Source organism: Lactuca sativa, chromosome 2 (genome assembly GCF_002870075.4).
Source record: "Lactuca sativa cultivar Salinas chromosome 2, Lsat_Salinas_v11, whole genome shotgun sequence".
NCBI classification, from domain to species: Eukaryota; Viridiplantae; Streptophyta; class Magnoliopsida; order Asterales; family Asteraceae; genus Lactuca; species Lactuca sativa.
The window spans coordinates 180,228,335-180,249,355 of record NC_056624.2 but is presented as its reverse complement, the minus strand read 5'-3'; the positions used below and the strand labels follow the sequence as shown (position 1 = coordinate 180,249,355).

Genomic DNA, 21,021 nt, shown 5'->3' with positions numbered 1-21,021 from the left:
TACAAGCCTCTAAATTGCACAGAGCCTCTAAATTCTCGAGGACGACCCTAGAAGTAGTAATACATAGACATAGTTAATTGGATGGTATATATGTAAACCTCACTGTTGGCTATAAACTTGGTTTGAGTTTCATTGCTAGCTTTTATATATAATCACTTAACTGTTACAAAGAATTAATTAAAATAATATGAAAACATATAACATATAACATATTGTCGAGTTAACCTTATCACGTTTGTTTAGAAGTTTACCCAATTATCACCCTCATGTTAAGAATTATTTTTTACTAACAAAAACACTAATTAGGTGGATTCATGGGTTTTTGGTAGTGAAGTCACACGATTTTGACAAATGAGGAGTTGTTTTACTTTTACTTTTACACATATAAGGATTTGTACATTGACGCATTACAAGGTTGTACATCATAATCTCCAATAAGTTGTCGTCGGCTCAATCTCGCCTGCGTGCGAAGATTTGTCCTGAAGAAGAGCTTCTCCGGTGGTGTGACGGTGCACTCGCCGTCGGTTGTCGGCTTTTCGTTTCCGTTTCTGTAGAGACCCTCCATACCTTCACTGACTTATCCAAACTTCCACTGTACACCGTCCAAACCCTGTTACTATTATTACACCGGGACACCGCCATCCCCACTCGCCGCTCATCCTCCACCGCTAAACACTTCACCGGCCCAGTATGTCCGCTCAACATGTATAAACATTTATGTTCTCCTCCTCCTTCTCTCCTCCACACACAAATGTTCGTATCCGCTGAACCGCTGAAAACCAAATTCCCCGCCGCCGCCAAGCATAGAACCGCCAGCTTATGGCCTCTCAAAAGCCCGCCGCGGGACAACAACCGCTCTCGTTCCCAAAAATGCAAAAATCCATCGGAGGAGCCACAGTAAAGCACCGTCCCCGACTGGTTAACAATCAACGACGTAACTGCGCATTCCTGCTTCAACAAGTTGTCGATAAAGAAATGCTTTGTTCTCTTCCCTTGAAACTCCCTCCTCCATGCTTTCACTGTTCCATCTGCTGATCCTGAGAAAACCATACCATCGAATCCGGTGACCACCGAGTTGATGGCGTCTTCATGTCCAGTGATTGACTCCAAGCACTTGAAATCTGATACCTTCCAAACTTTAATTGTCGTATCCCATGAACCTGAATAAAGAAGCGATTGATCTTCGCTGAAGCTAAGACTAGAAATTGCATCGAAATGTTTGATCCAAATTCTTTGAGTTCCTTTCACTTCGGTGTAATTCTTTGGTTTCATCGATTTTTTCACCACGGATTTGAAAGTGGGCAACGTTCCAATCCTTTTATGGGCACTAGGGTTCCTAGGCGAAACCTTCCAAACCCTAATTTTTCCGTCTTGGTGGCCGGTGAAGATTTTCTCATCGGCGATTACGATTGCTTTAACCAACCCACTATTAGATTTGAACCAGGAAAATTCCTTCTGGCTTTTCCAAACGCGAATGTTCTTGCTATCAGATCCAGTGTAGAGCAAATCCCCAGTCGCAGCTAACGAATATATATTCCCTTCTTCACGGACAAGGGAAGCCAATAAACCAGTGTAATTAGAATGAGAATCAGAGCAATCCGGCAAGGACTTTTCTACATAAGACGACCATGGAGATCTTTTCAACGGTGACAACTGGTGCGATGTCGAAGGACCAAAGAGCATACGTGATGTATATGAATCCCGTAGAGATGCGTCATCCTCCGTAGGTGAATCAATATCCTCTAATGGCGGGGGGTGATTGTTCAAGCGAAAAGACAGTTGATCCCCAATATCTATGGGATGATGATCATTGTTGCTTTTTAACTTTCCTCCCGGCTTCTGCCGTTGTACATTGCCATCATTGTATGAATTCGCCGGGATATTTCCTGGCGGTGAGTTTCTGATCATGGTTAATGGTATTCAATTCGTTCTGTAATTTTCCTCCCCCGGAAAATTAAAGGCTAGTAATCAAATTTCGAACACAATTATATCATAATAATATGATTTGAGGTCTTGCTTCGAGAAAGGAAGAACAGATTCGAAGGATATATGAAATTCATCAAAAGAGGATGATGATCGGAAAATGATAAAAAAAAAAAAAGACGATTGACGTAAAACCGCGTTGAATAAAAAGGAATGGCGATGAAGATGCATGTAATAGGTGGTGCATGATTTATGTTTGTTGACGTATGATTTATTGAACATCTTTTCTTAAAGCTACAAAAATGTTGAAAATAATAATAAGAGTAAATTACACCCATGGTACATGTGTTTTGTAGTACTTTTTATTTTAACAGTGACAATCCTCCTATTATGTTTTTTTTGTGTTGTTAGTCCTTACCATAAAAAAATACTATTTATCATTCATAATTTTTTTTTATCATTTTTTATTATTTATTTATCCATTTGATTTAAAAAAAGAAAAAAATCATCCAGATTTTTATCCCTCTCACGGTCTCACCCTTTCACTCTCTCGTTGGATAACTAAAAAACCATACCCTAAATCTCATCGGTGTCTTCAACGTCACCAGTGACATAACCAGTCAAAGTAGAAGCCCAAAACCCCGTCAATTTCTTCAACATCGTCGACGATGTAACTTGGAAGAGTCTTCGTAGCCACCATACAAATCTTTGCCTTCTACAGGTCTCGATCTGCAACCTTTTAATATTACACGTTTCAGTATCAATTTTCTCCTCTAGTCTCGATCTCCCTTGATGCAAGTTGTGGGAGAGATCGATTGAGAAAAGACGTGGTACATCAAGACATTATATCATTTTTTGTCATTGTCCACGTCCACTGAAAGAGTTATCAGGAACAATTGAAGCAACACCATATCTCTTTTAAACTTTTGTTTCCCTAAAGGACATGTTTCCTCACCTTTCCCCTGCTCTCCTCGTCTCCCTTTTAAGAATCCATTCTTACATGTGAAAAACGAGTTCTGATGGTAACAATCAGATTCATCACATTTGATTTTTAATGAGTGATTGATATCATTGGTTGTGATGTTGTTGATCGGAGAAGACTACTAATGTAGGTGGTAGTGCTTGTTGAAGAAAATGACCAATTCTCATGTAACGAAACACAAATTGTAATCACGAGGGTTGCAGGTGGAGGTTACAGATTAAAGAGAGGAGGCAGTGGTGTTTGGTGGTGGTTTATATTTTCCCCAATGAAGCTTCCAGTGCGAGGAGATTTCAGGGCGGTAATGATATTTCTCTGCTAGTCGGGTGCAAACGGTTTGTGGCAACAAAAAAAGGAAGTAGATGGAGAATTTTCTCTTTTTTCAACAAATTTTCTCCAATATAACTCTTTTTTTGTAGGGGTTTCCTAATCATAAAAATCAATGATGGTGGTTTTGATTTAGCTTATCAATTTCTCACATGGTCACCAAAGTGGTTGAGTGATTGCAACAATTATTTTTGAAATTTTTTTGGTTTGATTTCTTTGAGCTCACCAACGGTGTTTGGTGGTGGTTTATAGTTTCTCCAATGAAGCTTCTAGTGTGAGGAGGTTTCAGGGCGGTAATGGTATTTCTCTGCTAGTCAAGTGCTAGCAGTTTGGGACAAAAAGTGCAAGGAGATGGAGGATTGTCTTATTTTTTCAACATAATTATCTCCAACATAATTATTTATGTGTGTGGGTTTCCTAATCGTAAAAATCAACAACGGTGGTTTTGATTTAGCTCATTAATTACTCACAGGGTCACCAAAGTGGTTGATTGGTGGCAATAGGTTTGTTTTTGAATTTTTCTGGTTTGATATCTTTAAGATCACTAGAGAAGACGATGGAAGTGGGGAGGGGATGGTGGTTGTGTGGTTGGAGAAAATGGAAAATTGGAATGTCGGAGATCAGGTAGTGTGGTAATGTGGTTGTTGTACACATGTTTCGGATAGTTGTACATTGATTACATGTCTTAAGAACAAAAACAATATGCTTAGTGGTGGTGGTGAGTTTTACGACAACCAAAGGTGGTGGTCAAAGAAGATGACTCGACTATGGAGGCGTAGACAGGTGCAAAAAGAAGAGAGTGTGGGTTTTTATGGAGTGAAACCCACTTGTATTTATCTTTTCATAAATGTTTTTTAATAAGATAATAATAATGATGACTTTGAAAAAGACCCACTTGTAAAAAGGAGAGAGAGTGGGTTTTTCAATAAGACCCACTTGCAAAAACAAGAGAGATGTGCCCTAAACCTGCTGAGGTTCGGGGCAAAGGACTGGTGGAGATTGATGACTGGGTCTTAATCGGATGACCAGAGAGTTGCGGTTACTTGGGATCAGTTCAGGGATATGTTCCACTCTCGCTATATTCCACGGGTAAAGCGAGAACGGCTGGCTAAGGAGTTATTGGAGTTGAGACAGGATGGTGAGACCGTGACTGAGATTACCCTTATGTTCACGGAGAGGGAGATGTTTAGCCTGGAGTTTGCTTCTGAGCAGGCTCAGATGAAACGTTATCTGAGCATGCTCAAGACTGACATCCGTCAGTTTGTTGCTACCCAGCAATGTGACACACTACTGGAGTTACAGGAGGCCGTCAGGCGGTGTGAGTTGGAGATTGAGTTGTAGTTGAGGGAGCAGTGGCAGGCTCTGACGCAGTCACAGCCGGTACCGAAGTGGTCTAAGACCGCTGATACTATGACCGGAGGTCATGTACTTGTGGAAAGTGCGGAAAGGGTCATTCTGGAGCTTGTCAATCAGGTGGCGGGTGCCACAAGTATGGCAAGGAGGGACATTATGCGAAGGATTGTCGCCAGCCCACCCCAGTTCCGAGTGTGAGGTGATGTTACCACTGTGAGCAGATTGGCCATGTGAAGTCCAACTACTCGTTGCTCGTCGCTAAGTCGGCGCAGGCTCCTGTACCAGCCACATTGAGGATTACGGACGGGAGACAGGGTAGATCGGAGCCCTCGAGGACTCATGGACATGCCTTCCAGCTTACAGCCGAGGAGGACAAAGCAGCACCAGATATGGTTGTTGGTATGTTTCTATCCTTAATCTTATTGATTATATTTGTTTTATGCTTATCTGTTGTACCTATGATTATGTACATTTTTAGTGAACTCCTTGCTTGCATTGGTTTTATTTGACTCGGGGGAGAGTCGTTCATTTATATCTCAGGCGTTTAGTAGGGAGTTCAGTGTGCCAGTAACAGAGCTAGAGTGCCCGTTGCGAGTCTCTATCGCCAACGAACATGTCGTTTCTACTTCTTCAGTCTATCGAGGATGTGAGTTGGAGATCATCGGGGTGTCTTTCCCGATCGACTTGATTTTGATCCCTATGAGGGATGTGTGTGTGATTGTGGGTATGGAGTGGCTTAGTTCTTTCGGTGCCATGATCGATTTCAAGGGTCAGCAAGTGGTAGTTCAAACCCCAAGTGGGGGAGAATTGATTGTCTATGGCGAGGGTACCAGATTGGGATCAGGGTTTTGTTCAGCCACCAGGGCTAGACAGTATATTTAGCATGGGTGTGAGGGTTACCTGGCGTATGTGGTGGATACACGAGGCAGAGATCAGATTTCAGTTTTAGAGGTTCCAGTGGTAAGGGAGTTTGCTTACGTGTTCCCGGAGGAGTTACCAGGGATACCTCCGGAGAGGCAGGTCGAGTTTCAGATCGACCTGGTTGCAAGTGTGGCCCCTATCGCCAAGGCGTCGTACCGATTGGCATCACCAGAGATGTAGGAGCTGTCATCATAGCGGCAGGAACTGCTGGATAAGCAGTTCATTCGTCCAAGCAGTTCTCCGTTGGGAGCGCCGATACTCTTCGTCAGGAAGAAGGATGGTTCACACCGGATGTGCATTGAATATCGTATGTTGAAAAAGTTGACAATGAAGAACCGTTACCCACTCCCGAGGATAGACGATCTTTTCGATCAGTTGCAGGGAGCATCTTGGTTCTCCAAGATAGACTTGAGGTCCAGATACCATCAAGTCAGAGTTAGGGAAGAGGACGTGGAGAAGACCGCGTTCCAAAATCGTTATCGACATTACGAGTTCATGGTGATGCCGTTTGGACTCACCAATGCACTAGCGGTGTTTATGGACCTGATGAATCGGGTCTGCAGGCTGATGCTCGATCGGTCGGTCATAGTGTTCATAGATGCTATCGTGGTGTACTCCAAGACCCGAGAGCAGCATAACGAACACCTTTCGGAGTTATTGGGAGTTCTGAGGCGATAACGACTTTATGCCAAGTTCTCAAAATGCGAGTTCTGGTTATGAGAGGTCCGGTTCCTGAGACATTTCGTTAACCAGGAGGGGATTTTGGTCAATCCAGCCAAAATCAAGGTGACCATGCAGTGGGAGGTTCCGAAATCTCCCTCAGACATCCGGAGCTTTCTGGGATTGGCAAGGTACTACCAGAGATTCATACAGGATTTTTCCAAGATTGCAATACCCCTCACTCGTCCGACGAGGAACGGGGTGGATTTTTGGTGGAGCCTCGAGCAGCAGAGGGCGTTGGAGACCCTCCGACAGCGCTTATGCGAGGCTCCAGTGTTGACTCTTCCGGAGGGAGTCGAGGATTTTGTAGTGCTCTGTGATGCATCCATCACGGGACAGGGAGCAGTCCTCATGTAGAGAGGACGAGTGATAGCCTACGCATCGCGGCAGCTGAAGCCGCATGAGGCGAGATACCCTACTCACGATTTGGAGCTGGGGGCGATGGTGTTCACCCACAAGATTTGGAGGCATTATCTCTATGGGGTCCGTTGTACCATCTACACGGACCACAAGAGCCTGAGACACATCATGGATAAGTCGAACCTGAACATGAGATAACGCAGGTGCTAGATCTAGTCAATGAATACAACTATGAGATCCTTTACCACCTAGGTAAAGTGAACGTGATGGCTGATGCACTGAGCTGCAAGTTAGCTGGATCCTCCACACTAGCGACATGTATAAGGATATCGTTGGATTCTCCACTCGTGAGTTTCATTAGAGAGGCTTAGGTTGAGGGTATACGACCAGAGAAATGGAAACTGGAGAGGATCATGGGTGAGAACGCCCGATTTGTGCAGGATAGTCGGGGATTGTTGACCCGATGCGGTCGGGTATGGGTTCCGATGTCGGGTGGGGTCAGACAGACGGTTATGGAGGAGGCTCATAAGTCTCATTTCTCTATTCACCCGGGAGCCACTTAGATGTACCGGGATTTAAGTTTGAGCTACTGGTGGTCGTGCATGAAGCGAGAAATCGCTTGGTATGTTGAGAGATGCTTGACCAATAGGATGGTCAAGGCCGAGTATCAAAGGCCGCATGGCAAGCTGCAGCCTCTAGAGATTCCTATGTGGAAACGGGAACAGATCACGATGGACTTCATTACCAAGTTGTCGAGGACGACGAAGGGATTTGATGCTATATGGGTCATCATGGATCGATTGACCAAGAGTGCCCATTTCCTGGCCATACAGGAGAGCTCATCGGCCGAGAAGCTGGCCGACATGTACGTTCGCGAAATTGTTGCTCGCCACAGAGTTCCGGTCTCTATTGTTTCCGACTCGGATGTTAGATCCAACTCTTGTTTATGGCAGAAGTTCCACGAGGAGCTAGGCACTCGGTTGCACTTTAGCACATCTTATCATCTGCAGACCGATGGCCAAAGCGAGCGGACCATATAGACCCTCGAGGACATGTTGAGGGCTTGTGTCATCGATTTCGGTAGGAGCTGGAATTCCCACCTACCCCTTGTAGAGTTTTCCTACAAACTGAGATGATTCAGCAGATTAGACAGCGATTGTAGACCGCACAGAGTAGACAGAATAGCTACACCGACTGGCGCCAGAGTTAGAGTTCCAGGTCGGTGACATGGTACTCCTAAAGGTCTCGCCCTGGAAGAGTGTGATCTGCTTTAGGAAGAGGGGGAAATTGGGTCCCCAATACATTGGGGCATTCAAGATCATTGTCAGGGTTGGCATGGTGGCATATAGACTAGATCTTCCTAAGGAGCTTAGTCGGATCCACATCACATTTCACGTTTCGCAATAGCGAAAGTGCATTTTGGACGAGCAGGCAATGGTATCGTTGGACGACATTCAAGTTGATGAGCGTATGAATTATGTGGAGAGGCATGTGGTCGTTCTAGAGAATAAAGTGAAGATTCTGCGGAACAAGGAGATATGTTTGGAAAAGGTACAGTGGGATCACCATAGAAGGTCTGAGTGGACATGGGAGTCGGAGGCTAAGATGCGGGAGCACTATCCGGAGATGTTCACCGCAGCAGACTTCGAGGACGAAGTCTAGTTCAAGTGGGGGAGAATTGTAATGCCCCGTCTCTCAGGTATTAATCTTTCAGCTTTATTTTTCATATTGAAAAGTCTACTCGACGAGTTGGAGGCCCTGACTTGTCGAGTAGGAACGTCTTTTGGAGTATGCCAGAAATGAGTTGAGGTTGCACTGCTTCGTGTGGTGACCAACAAACCCCTGGAGTATGCCAGAAATGAGTTGAGAGTCGGGAAGGCATACCAGACTCATACTGAGGACTCGTTAGCATACCGGATATGAGCTGAGGACCGGGTGGTATACCAGACTCGTACAATTCCAGATGCGAGTTGAGGGATAGGGGAGCATGTCAGACTCGCACCGAGGGCTGATCAGTTATATTTCAGTCTTAGGACTGCAAGCACAAGCCAGATGTGATTTGTGGTCCCATAAGGCAAGCCAGACTCACACTGTGGGCCCAGGGGGTAATCCAGTCTGTAGAGTTGTGGACCCATTACATGCTGTTATTATATGTATTTTTGTTATGTGTCGGTATTTTGGGGGAACTTAATAAGCTTTGTAATTACAATTTCAATTTTGGTTTCAGGTACCTCAGGAGATCACGGGAAGGCAAAGGCGTGATCGTACAGCTCCTCATGTTTATGATTTGTTTCTGGGATACTCTATTATACTATTTTGAAAACAAGTTTTGTAATAATTAATGGTTTTGAAATCTTTTGAAAAGTTCAAATTTGGCCTGAATTTTATGGATGTTACATCAGGCAAATAAAGAATACGTTATGACAATTCAAAGTTTCCCTAAACTTCTACAAACATGTTGAAATTTAAAAAAAATGTACAACTTATTAAGGTTCGGTTCCTTTAGAACCAATTAAGCATTTTTATTCAGGTAACCCGGACCAAAATACCAAAGAACCGAATAAGCCTAAAATACATATCCGATACCCGAACCAGATAACTTATTCGGTCCTAATGCGGTTCGGTTCGGTTCCAATTCTAGTTAGGGTATTCGGTCCAAACGCTCGTCCCTAGTACCACTCCATGGGGTGTTTGCGATTGTTTAAGGCTATATTGAGTGGGTTCAAAGAAGGCTCGACAGTCTATGAATCAGTTCGGTAAATACTGTGATTTTAATTCGGCATGTCGAATTAGGTGCTCTAACTCAGTAACGATTATTATATGAGAGAATATTTAACAAAAAATCCTTTACCAGTTTTCAAAAAACTTACCGTTTTTTACAAAAAAAAAATCAGTTTCTTTTACTCTTTCTCAACCAATATAGATACCAACATCTAGTGTATTTTACACACAAAAAATTGATTATTCTTCTCATATCTTTAAATTATTCAACATTTATTTTTGTAAATGGCTTGCTTCAACTCTCAATGAAACCAAAGGATTTCAAGAAGAAACAAGTAAAAAACTCCTACTACAAACAATTCAAACCCTTCATCACCAATCTTCTACCAACCTCAAATGGATCGTATTATTTTTTTCACAGCCTCCATTCCATTATCATGGTCCATATGATACTCCATATTCTAACCAACCACAACTCCAACTCCAACCTTAATTTTAATCCTAAAATGATTTCAACGCATTTTATATGTGTCTTTCAAGAGACTCAATTCCAATTACAATCTAAACCTATATCATATATGAAATTGATTTCGATCCTGAGGATGCTCAACCCCAATCGGAATCGGAGAAAAAGGCATTGAATATGCCTTGGACCCCAATAGAAGAGAAGGGGTTGACACGTGTATGGGTTGACGTTTTGGAAGACCCAAATGTAACATCTAAAATTTTCAGGTATTCATTTTGACCATTGGATTGTGTTTGATTTGCAAAATTGGTCCCCAACGACATTTTTGTAAAATTTTTGGTGCAGCATGGGTATGTTGGGCATACACCTTGGTATGTTGGGCGTACCTAACCCCGTGCATGTATGTTGGGAATATGTTGGTATGCAAGGCGTACAAAGTATTGGACCAAACCCTAATATTTAGGGTTTGTGCATTATTTAAGCACCATTATATCCCCAAAACCCTTCCTCTTATTAGCCACTACCCCAAGAATCGACCTCCTTGATAACCCTAACCTTATTTGAGCATTTTGAGCTTTTGAGTGAGTTGTGAGCTTTCTTGCTTGTGAATGAGGATCATCAAAGAGGTGACTTTGCTCTCAAAACTTTGGATCCAACATTTTCGATGCTTTGTGCACCATTTGGAGGTATAAAGCTCCAACCTTGGCTTATGTTTCTCTAGATCTTAGTTAAGCCTTGATTTTCATCCTTTTGTCCCAAAACCAATGGCTTTGTGAGTATGAGGTACCCCAAAGCCTTTAAGTCGTCGTTTCAGAAGTTTTAGGGTATTTTAAGTCATAAAAATGCAAGCTTGGATCTTGGTTTGTCCCCATGCATGAGTATTAGTGTTAAAAGGATGGAACAAGTTAGGTGATTAGCGTTGGGCTCTTTGTAGCCATGCAAAGGCATACAGTTTTCAACTTTATGGCCTTAGAGGTCTTATTAAGCTCATATTTGAAGTTTGGACGTAAAGTCTTGAGGCATTAAGACCTTAATGAGGGTTTTGCTTTTTGGTGTGTATGTTGGGCATAAAACCCAGTACCCTACGCGTACTGCACCTAGACCTCGTTCCTTTTTGCTTCGGCCTTGTACGCAGGGCATACAAGATAGTACACGAGGCGTACGACCCAGTTCCAACTATGGGTCATTTTTGGACCTTGAATCATTAGCATACACATTATCCTACATCTCTAACACACACAAAAGTAATCTCTCCTAAGCAGACACTCTGTCATGCAACCCTGAGTAGATCCTTATCCTTACTTATAACATACACATCATACTATAACATATATAAGAACAAGTCAATTACAAAATATAAAGCAAGTATGGATGTTTTGGGAAATCACTTTTTGAGCTTCGGCTGACTGTACACATCACATCTTCTCTTTTTTTCTTTTGAAATGAATCTTCTCCAAAAAGGATTAGTAAAACTCTCAATTCCATAGTTTGAGTTTGGAATCCCATAAGTGTTCATCCAAATCCCTCTAACCATGGCTCTGATACAAACTTGTAACATCCCAGAAACCCAGGTTAAAATTTTCATTTTTAAAATAATAAAACATCCATTTTAACAAAAATACATTCATGGCAACCCATTTGTTCATAAACCATTATTCATAAATCAAAGTTAACGAGAAGACAATACAAAATCTCAAATCATGAATATATTGATGTTTGTATAAAATCCCGCCTTCGCAATCCGATAAGTAACTGCAAAGTATGTAATCCACAATTGTAAACATAAAGCTTAGTGAAATACTGCATACAGCACAACATAATAATCAACTAAGGATTAACAGTAACTATGGGGACTATTAGCGGTCCCAGTGGGCTAACGACACACCTTGTAGATTAACAACACACCGTATGGGTTATCAGCAACCCTGGGGACTATTAGTAGTCCCATGGACTCGCAACAGTCCAGGAGTTATCAAAATCTCAGTTCACATATAACAAAAATCAATAAATAAGACCCAACTAGTCAACATGCATATACTACCACACAGACAAGTATAGCGAGAAAACTCACCTCGTAAGTAGCAGCTAAACACAATAACTCCCTCTCCCAGCGACAAACGATCCTACAAGGCACCTAACAACAATAAATAGTACCCTATCAGTTTACACTCCAAAACCCTTAGTTTGACCAAAAGTCAACCACGCCAAAAATTTAACGGTCAAAGTCAAAGTCAACACTTAACATCACTAATGAGTGACCCTTATGTCGCGACCAGTCCATGGTCATATCATCAGAACACACTTAGCCCGATCCAAACTTGGCCAGGCTACAACTCAACCAACTTAGTCATGGACAACCCAACAGTTGATACCACGATGTGAACCTTCCGTGTCATGTCATGAACACATCCGGACAAACTAATTGAGGGATCCTACATCGTCACGTTGTGACACTCTCCAGGTCACGACGTTACCGCAGTCTGAAGCAAAATCCTAATGGTTGAGTCCTTAATCCATTAAGTCTTCAACTCAAACTTTCTAAAAAGTTTCAAGGGGCTCCAAAAGTCCATAAAATGACAATTTTAGGGACATGCATGCTCCTTGCATGTCCTCTACCCATACTAGGCCAAAAAGGCAAGAAAATGACCCAAGCTCATGCAAGATTCAAAATCCACAACCAACCCTTAGATCCTTAAGATACGATGCTCTAGGGACTCTATAGGACCATAAAGTTTCCAACTTTATTCCATCCACCCACTCAAATCAAAACCAGGAACCAAAAAGGGACCAAAACAACTTAAATCTAAGAGAATAATCCATAAAGGTAGAAGCTTGAATCCTTACAAGTGGTCCAGAAGATGATCTCAAAGATGAGAAAGTGTTGCTTGCTTGATCCTTGCACCAACCCTCCTTTTATTTCCTCCAAAGTGCACCAAAACCACCAAAAAGATCCAAAACCACTAAGATGAGTTAGGGTTAGGGTTTCTGAGGTTTGAGAGAGATAGACACTGATAAATGAACCGTAAATCTAAGTTTAGGGTACTTAAGTACGAAGGAAATCCTAAAAGATTATGGGTTTGGGTTGCAACCCTTTTCACGTCGTGACCAAATACATGTCAATTCGTGACCTCCTTATGGTTACATCGTGTATCACCGTAAATTTTCGAACAAATTTTTCATTTTAAAAATCACATGTAACGTCCCATTTCTGGTATGTAATTTAAATAAAGTATTTTCCTTTCTTAAGAGGTACTCGACGAGTCAGTAGCCCAACTCGTCGAGTAGAGATGGGAATTGCACGCGTCTTTAGTAGGCAACTCGACGAGTCTGTATCCCGAACTCGGCGAGTCCGCTAGTCTGGATGAAACCCTAAATCCCAGGGTTTGTACCCTATTTAAACGTCATTATGGCCTCCCACCCCAACCTCCAACACCTTTAGAGAATTTCTCTGTAAAACCCTAGTCCCCATTGTTGAGCTTGATTGTTTTGTGATAGCTTGGGAGTTGTAGAAGAGAAGGAAGGAAAAGTCAGTCTTACCGTTAGTAGGCCTCATACACGAAGCTAGTCTATAAGGGGTGTTTAAGGAAATTGCCTATAAAATGGCGATTGAATGGGTATCCACTCTTACCCACCGCACTCTTGACTAGTGGAGGGTCGTTAGCCGAACGGGTAGGATAGGACGAAACCTACCATTATAAGTATAATGAATTACTAAAGTAACTAAATGTTTTTCGAAATTCCCAATCTTAGTTACTTAGGCAAAAGTGAATTGATGCAATTCCATGAAATTACACTTTGTGCCCTTGCGAAGACGTTAGTGGAGCGTGTGTGGTTAATCGGCACACTAAATGGGTCTAAGCAAAGGTAGCAAAGGGTGACTCAATGTTTGTCATAGTTCGGTGGAGCGTGTGTGGTTTACCGGCACATCGAATAGGTGACTGTAACATGTGAGGGCACCATGTAGTTTGCATGGTTATTCACACCCGCTTTGTGATCCTCGGCATCCCAGTCACAAACAAGAGGGGCATATCGAGATATAAACATACCATTGAAAGTTCAATGTATCTTAAAGGATCTAGGAATTTTCATAGATTTAAAACTTAAATTTATTTTTCGTTTTTCATGGTGGAAATTAGTGAATCGTCATTCACTTACCTTCAAATATTCTGCAATTAGGGTTACGGCATCCCTCTCCCGAGTTGTAGGATATTGTGTTGGGTCCTAGCCTTAGTATTTCATTTGGTTGATTTACTAAGGACTCAATCTATCAACTAACTTGAATTCGTTTTTCTCCCGTATTGTAGATGTCAAAGTTTGACAACTATGGTCTTCTCAAATCCCGTGGAACAAGCATTCCACATAAAGATGATATTCCACGATTCGATTGAGGAACAAGAGATCATACTTCACTTCCTCCTCCTCCTCCAATTATTCTCCCTAACCCACAAGTTCAAAGGCTTGAAAAGTTCAAGATCACTCAAGCCCTTTTGGCAAGTAAACATAAAGAAGGAAAGTCGGTGTGTGCACACGTCCTAGGGATGTAATCACACATTGATAAGTTAAGAATGTTAGGATCCGTTGTCTGTGAGGAAATGGTTGTTGATTGGGTTCTTCAGTCACTTCCCAACTCATATAGTGAGTTCGTAAGAGAGTACTATATGATGAACCACAACGTGACCCTTATAGATCTCACCTATATGCTTATTGCTGCTGAATCAGCAATGGTTTGGCGCAATAGAAAAGCAAAGTTGATTGGTGAATCTGCCTTCAAGACCTCTATGGATGTAGACAATGACAACAAAAAGACATGCTATGATCGAAAAGTTTGATCATAAGAGAAAGGCAATGTCTAAAGTAGTTCCATGTCATGCTCCAAAGGAGTCAATTTGCTTTTATTGCCAAGAGAAAGGGCATTGGAGACGAAGCAGCCCCATTTACCTAAGAGATCTAAGAGATGGGAGAGTCGAAACGTATGGCTCTAATATAGTTAAAATCCATTGACTAACTCTTTTAAGCTTCATTATAGATTCTTAATACATAATGTGATAAGATTACAATTGATGTTTTGTAGAATCAAAAAAAAGAAAGGGAGCTTAAAGGAAGAAGTGAGCAGAATCTAACCATGAAGGAATGGATTTCGATCGTATTTCTCAAATATTAGATTCTTAAGCTACTACTTAGAGTTGGAGTTAGATTGCTAAGAAAGATGTATTAGCATAAGTTTTTCAATGAATTGCATTGTAAGGACAAATTTTTCCGCAATAAAATAAATTTTCATTTTAAATTTTATTTATTTATCCTTGCAATGGCGTGTATGAAAAAATTGATGTTAAAATGTTTTCTATTATTAGCAATAATGGATTTGGTTCTTATTGTGTTATTTATGGAAAGTTGAGAATTTACCAAATAGGGAGAGTTTCTCATCGCCCAAAGTTTCAATTGGACAGAAATTTGGAATCACGCAACTTGGTTGCACAATGAATGAGAAATTTCATATTTGGAAATTAGACAAATTCATTGACAAAGTGTCAAGTGAAGGACTAAGAGATCAAGTACACAAAGTTGCGTATTGATAAAGTCCACCATAAGAATAACAAAGATATTCATCATGATTTACTAAAGGCTTAGTAAATATGATTATACTTACAAGATTAAGTGTAATTCTGAATTGATTAAAGGGTTTAGATCAATAGTAGAACGAATAAGAAGAATCAAGTAGGCAGAAAGATAAAAGTTTCTCCATTCTAAGAAGAAGGGAGAGTACCTTTTATGCTTCATGATAGGTCTTAATGATTAAGAATCATATCTCAATTGATCCTCTAAATGAGTCTTAGTACAATTGTATGTCTAAGAAGAGGAATCAAAGATTGAAGAAATGGTCAAATCAAGAAGTCAATCATACTTCGTTCCAAAACAAGTCTTAGAGTTGAGACTGTGACAATGAGTGAAAAGTATTAAGAAGGTTTAAAACATTCATTAAATGTGGTAAGTTGTGATGTCTTAGATAAGACAAAGATCAACTAGGACCAATTTATGAAGTGTTTTTGATAAAAGCTACACTAACTCTTGAATATTTGGTTGTCAACAAATGTTTATTGACAAAAGAATCTTATGTGTCAAGGAGTCAGTGGGAGTCTTAATGGTCTTGAAAGGTTTCAAGAACAAATCAAATAAACCTTATCGATCATCACTAGCACACGAGTTGAGGTTTACAACCTATCGTGATGATATTATGTTGGTTATGTGCCAATCCAATCGAGTTAATTATGCATGAGAGTTCTATGAGTTCTCATTTTGAACGCATAAAAGGCAAAGCACCTTAATCAATGAAAGGTACATTGATAAAAAAAGGTGAGCTGCTTAACTACTTAGAAGACATGGTGGGCAGCTGTGCTACCATAAGGCAAGAAATCAAGATTAAGAAAGTTCCGTCCATTTGAGTTTGAATTTGTCGTAAACTTTGGTTTTAACAAATTCACATGGATAGGAACACATACACCGCTCAAATCTAAGTGTCATAAGATTTCCTCCTTCATGAAAATGATTGTGAGGAAATGCTTTCACTAAGAAAGATCTTAAGAAGATAGTGATTGTAAAATTGCATTCTCGAATTCGATTATGGTTACGGTATCCCTTTCCATAATTTGAATTGTGAGGTTTGGCAATTAGTCTTAATTGTTTAGACACACATATGAACTATCGAAGGCAAAGGTGTATAAGTTCAAGAAGCATTGATAAAGGATTATCAAAGCACCAAGTATTAGAAACATGAACTTAAGAAATTCAATAAGTATTGTTTTCTGAAAGTTAAGATGTTTATGAATACATGTCGAAGCTAGTGGGAGCATAAGTGTTATGTTTTATAATAATCATCATGATAGTGGGAGTATAAATGTTATGATTGTATGATTATTAAGGAAAGTATTGCAAGTTGGCAATATTAATTATAGAAAACAAGAGTCATATTTTGCAAAGTTGTAAGAGTTGAAAGGTTGTTTTGCTATAATTAAGGGAGAGAATATTATGCTTCATTTCAAATCTAAAGGCTTAGGTTGTGGAATGTTAATAGATTTAGTCAAAGGTATATAGTGTATTCTTAAAATTTCGATTATGATTACGGCATCCCTCTTCACAATTCGAATTTTAAGAACATAGCAAATAAAACATTATGCGTCGTGTCCCATACGCTTCGGGTATAGGATCGATTGCAAATGCTTTAATGTTTGACCGTTCTAAAATTTTCCAATTGTCGAGCGCATTTAGAGGGAAAAGGGACTAGAATCGGTTTTGACTAAAAATAATTAAACAACTATCAAAGGACAATCCAAAGTTCGACGAGGATTGGTCGCTTGTGAGTAGTTGGAAGTATAGTATTGAAAAATATGGAAATGTTTCCATATTGGATGGACCATATCGACATCATTACGAATAGATAAGATTCTATTAAGAATGAGTTGTCATATGGAACATATGGAAGTGTGTCCATATTGGAAATTGAATATTGAGAAATCTATGACTAGATTAGAAACTTCTATGCAAAAGGATGTTTAAAGAATGTACTTTGAGTGAGAGACATCACGTCTATGGAATTGTCTTGTAACAATCCCCGATAGAGGACTTTGTAATATCATCGGCAATAGTCTTTGTGACTTTGGTGCAGTGACATTACAAAAGGATAAGTTGCATAGAATGTTAGAATCTAGCATATTCTATAAGTAGCAAGAATTTGATATTCTTTAACTTATGGAAAAAAGGATTTGGAATTGTGAAATGAGAAAGATTGGAAATGTGTTCAATTTGATCTATTTCATAAAGTAAGAACCATAGGTAAACATTGTGTGCATGCTAGGAGCATGGGACAAGTGTTGGAATTCAAGTAAGAAGTTGATTACCCGAAACGACAAATAATGAGTCATCAATATGGTGATAAATAAAAGGCGTTTTATTTATACTCAAAGGTTTGAGGTCATATGAGATTAGTATTATTCTTGTGTTTCACATTCGCATGTTTTGACTTCCAGAATTGAGTTTATTAAGAATAATCGAATTATTCGAACGGGCCACAGTCATTCATATGTTGGAAGTAGATATGAATGAAGACTGTCGTGAATTGGTGTGTGGATTGTCTAGAAGAGTATTAGACATAAGCAAATGTTTGCTGCAACGTTCATGAGTGCTTATGAATATGATTTGAGCATTGGATTAAACCCACGCTCACCTGGATCACTTCATGAATTGTATTACGAGTGATTGGTGAGACGATAACATCTTATATTCTTGAAACCGAGATGTGTGAGTTGTATCTTGCAAATCGGTTGTACATTGATAATATGTAAACGCACTAGTAACTTGGTGTTATAAAACATATTGTTGTGTGTGATTCGGTGAGTGAGTGCAAGCGACCATTGTATCAAAGTTTATCCATTCCTTTTATTCAAAGTAGGATAAAAGCGATATCTTTGGGCCCCTCGATGGTTTAGTGATGACAAACGTAAATGCTCGGCCGGGCTAGGGCTAATTTGATTTGTTCAATTAGTCAGTCGTCATAAATCGGAAATCGAGATATAGTACAAAGAGAATGATTTGAAATCATATCTCATATGATATCTAGAATGGAGGAATATATGATCCCTTATCTAAGGACACGCGTATCTGATATGATCAGAGTTGACAACAGCTTTGGAAAGCGACGATTGCAGATCAGGATCTGAAGTCATACGCAGAATAGTTGTTAGACTTATCCAAGTGGGAGACTATTTGATTAGTGTCTAAGTCCATAACTATTTTGGTATGTACTTGACCCGATGGTGCATGGTCCTTTTGGGTTGCCTTCACCTAAGCAACTTGATTGGAGAAATAAATAAAGAGAGAGAGGTTATTATGATTTATTAATATGTTATAAGAATAATATATTAAAGGAGAAATCATATTTGTTTAATTAATATTGGTCAATAATTAATTAAGAATTAATTTTGTGATCAAGTGTAATTAATTAAACTAGAGGGGCTGAATTGTAATTATGTGATAGTTACAAAATAAGGTAAGGATTATCTTATATATAGGGTGAACGAATTTGAGGTGATAATGCCTTAGAATTCGACTAGGATAAGGGTTTCTAAGAGTTATCTTATGGTTGCTTGGTGGACAAGCAACTAGATAAGGATAAGGACTGAAAACCTAATCCCAACCCTATATAAAGACCCCTAAGGCCTTGGAATTCGTTTACTTGATCCCTAGAGCATCTAAGGACGAATTCTAACCTCCCTCCTTTCTTTTTATACCTTTTCCACTTGCTTATGGTGTTTGTAAGCCATTAGAGGAGTGACACTTGTGACTCTCAGCTTTCCAAGGTCAATTCAAGGAGGAATTGGATTGTTATTGCTATATAACAATCAAGGTATGTTCTTAAAACTAATTATATGTTAATATTGATTTCCATATGCTAGAATTAGGGTTTATAGTCTTGGATTCAAAGCATGTACAATAGAGAAACCTAGATCCAAGCATTAGGGTTTGTATGAGCACATAGGATGTCTTATGACCAAAACCCATCAATTACCTCCTTAGTTTTTTCATGAGCATACTACACACGTTGTGTGGTATTTGGTTTTAGTGGGAGATTCTTGAAGGGTACCAATATCATAATAATATATATTAAAGCGCTTATACAGTTATATGTACATTTAGATATTTGTGGTACAATGGGATATTGTTAGACAATTTTGGGACCACTTCATAAATGTACATATATTGTTATTGTTTAAATGCAAAGCTATTATGATAAGAATATAAAATTGTTGATGGAATGATTTTATTAAATATTTACTTACCATTGTGAGTTGAGTTTACGGTTTGACTCAAGATCCTCTATATCCCTTCTAACTTTCACATCATGTTATATCTCCATCTATATATACATGTGATGAGAAGCATATTCATAATACAAAAATTACACACCGGGAATACATTGGTCTTTTGTTGTGGTATATTAAAGAGATAATATTGAGATTAACTACAAAACCAACCCTAGGTATCATATCCGAAAATCACAATGAAAGAAGGTATGTAATCGTTCTTCTTGTTTAAGTTTTCTCTTAACCATATTCGAGATAAAGATCCACAATTACCCTTCCGCATTCTATGTTTTGGATATTAAAATAACCAACAACTTTCCCTATAGTGAATCCCTCATTCCTTAAGCCCACGAGGGGAAAACTCTTTTTAGATCTACACAAGCATGCTTCCCTCCTATCCACCCAAAAACAAAATATTCGTCGATCTAAGTGTTGATATTCCTTTCAAAGGATTAGTAAGGAAGTTCACGAGTTCTTCTTTCTTAGCCGAAACCTCGACCCTCATGAATACATTAAAAAGACCATCCCTGACCATATCATATCGATACTTAAAACTTGATAACTCACGAAAATGTACTACATGGTCTCTAACAGAGTCTAAGCAGGCTTTTCGACAATTTGGATATATCTCATCAGTGGGAAATAAAAGGACCAAGAGGCAATACTTAAGAATAGTTTGATACTCCACGAGCAACATATGTTAGCCAAAACCATCTATAGGGATAACAAGAAGAAAATCTTGAGCATGTGACGCTTTTAAACACTCAAAAACCGTCTTCTGTCTAATTAACTTATCAAGGTCTATTTCCATGCTCTCGCCTATTTTATTATAAAGGGCATTTGCCAATGCATGTTGGGTTTTAGGGGGAGCCCTTAGTCAATATATAGAAGTGGTAATTAAGCTCACACTTTGTCATGGGGTTTTACGTGTTTTTGTTGCTTATTAGGCGTGAGAATTGATTAAACCAATATAACATATCACAACTTCTTGCATTGTCATACATATAAGGTATTTGCCCGGCCGAGCGTTGTTGCACCGACAATGTATTTAAGGAATGATGAGTTGCATGTGTTAAACATATATGAAGTATTTAGCAAACATGTAACAAACATATTGAAAGTTACATACATAGACCAAAATTCACATTAATGAAGCGTGTCGCCACTTCAGTTTAGATAAAAAAAAATACTAAAATATACATAAAAATTATGTCAAAACGTAAATAAACTTGAATTTATACTGACACGTGTATAAAAAATATGTAATTATTATTTTTAATTAACGAACGAAATAATAAAAAGTTTATTATATATGACCTGACTTATACGTAGTAAACGTACATAAAAATAAACATGAAAACATAAAAAGAATTTGAGTCGAAACATAGACAAACTCG

General features: G+C 39.5%; 1 protein-coding gene across 1 annotated transcript; it reads right to left on the bottom strand.

Annotated features, from left to right (window-relative positions):
- Positions 1–450: 450 nt before the first annotated feature.
- On the bottom strand, positions 451–2,092 carry LOC111876638 (protein JINGUBANG). Its single transcript, XM_023873185.3, has one exon. The coding sequence runs from the start codon at positions 1,906–1,908 to the stop codon at positions 451–453; it is 1,458 nt and encodes a 485-aa protein (XP_023728953.1). The 5' UTR covers positions 1,909–2,092.
- Between the last annotated feature and the right edge of the window lie 18,929 nt (positions 2,093–21,021).

Bases quoted from the DNA above. Each gene is read 5' to 3' on its own strand.
- LOC111876638 (XM_023873185.3), bottom strand. From the start codon at position 1,908: ATGATCAGAAACTCACCGCCAGGAAATATCCCGGCGAATTCATACAAT.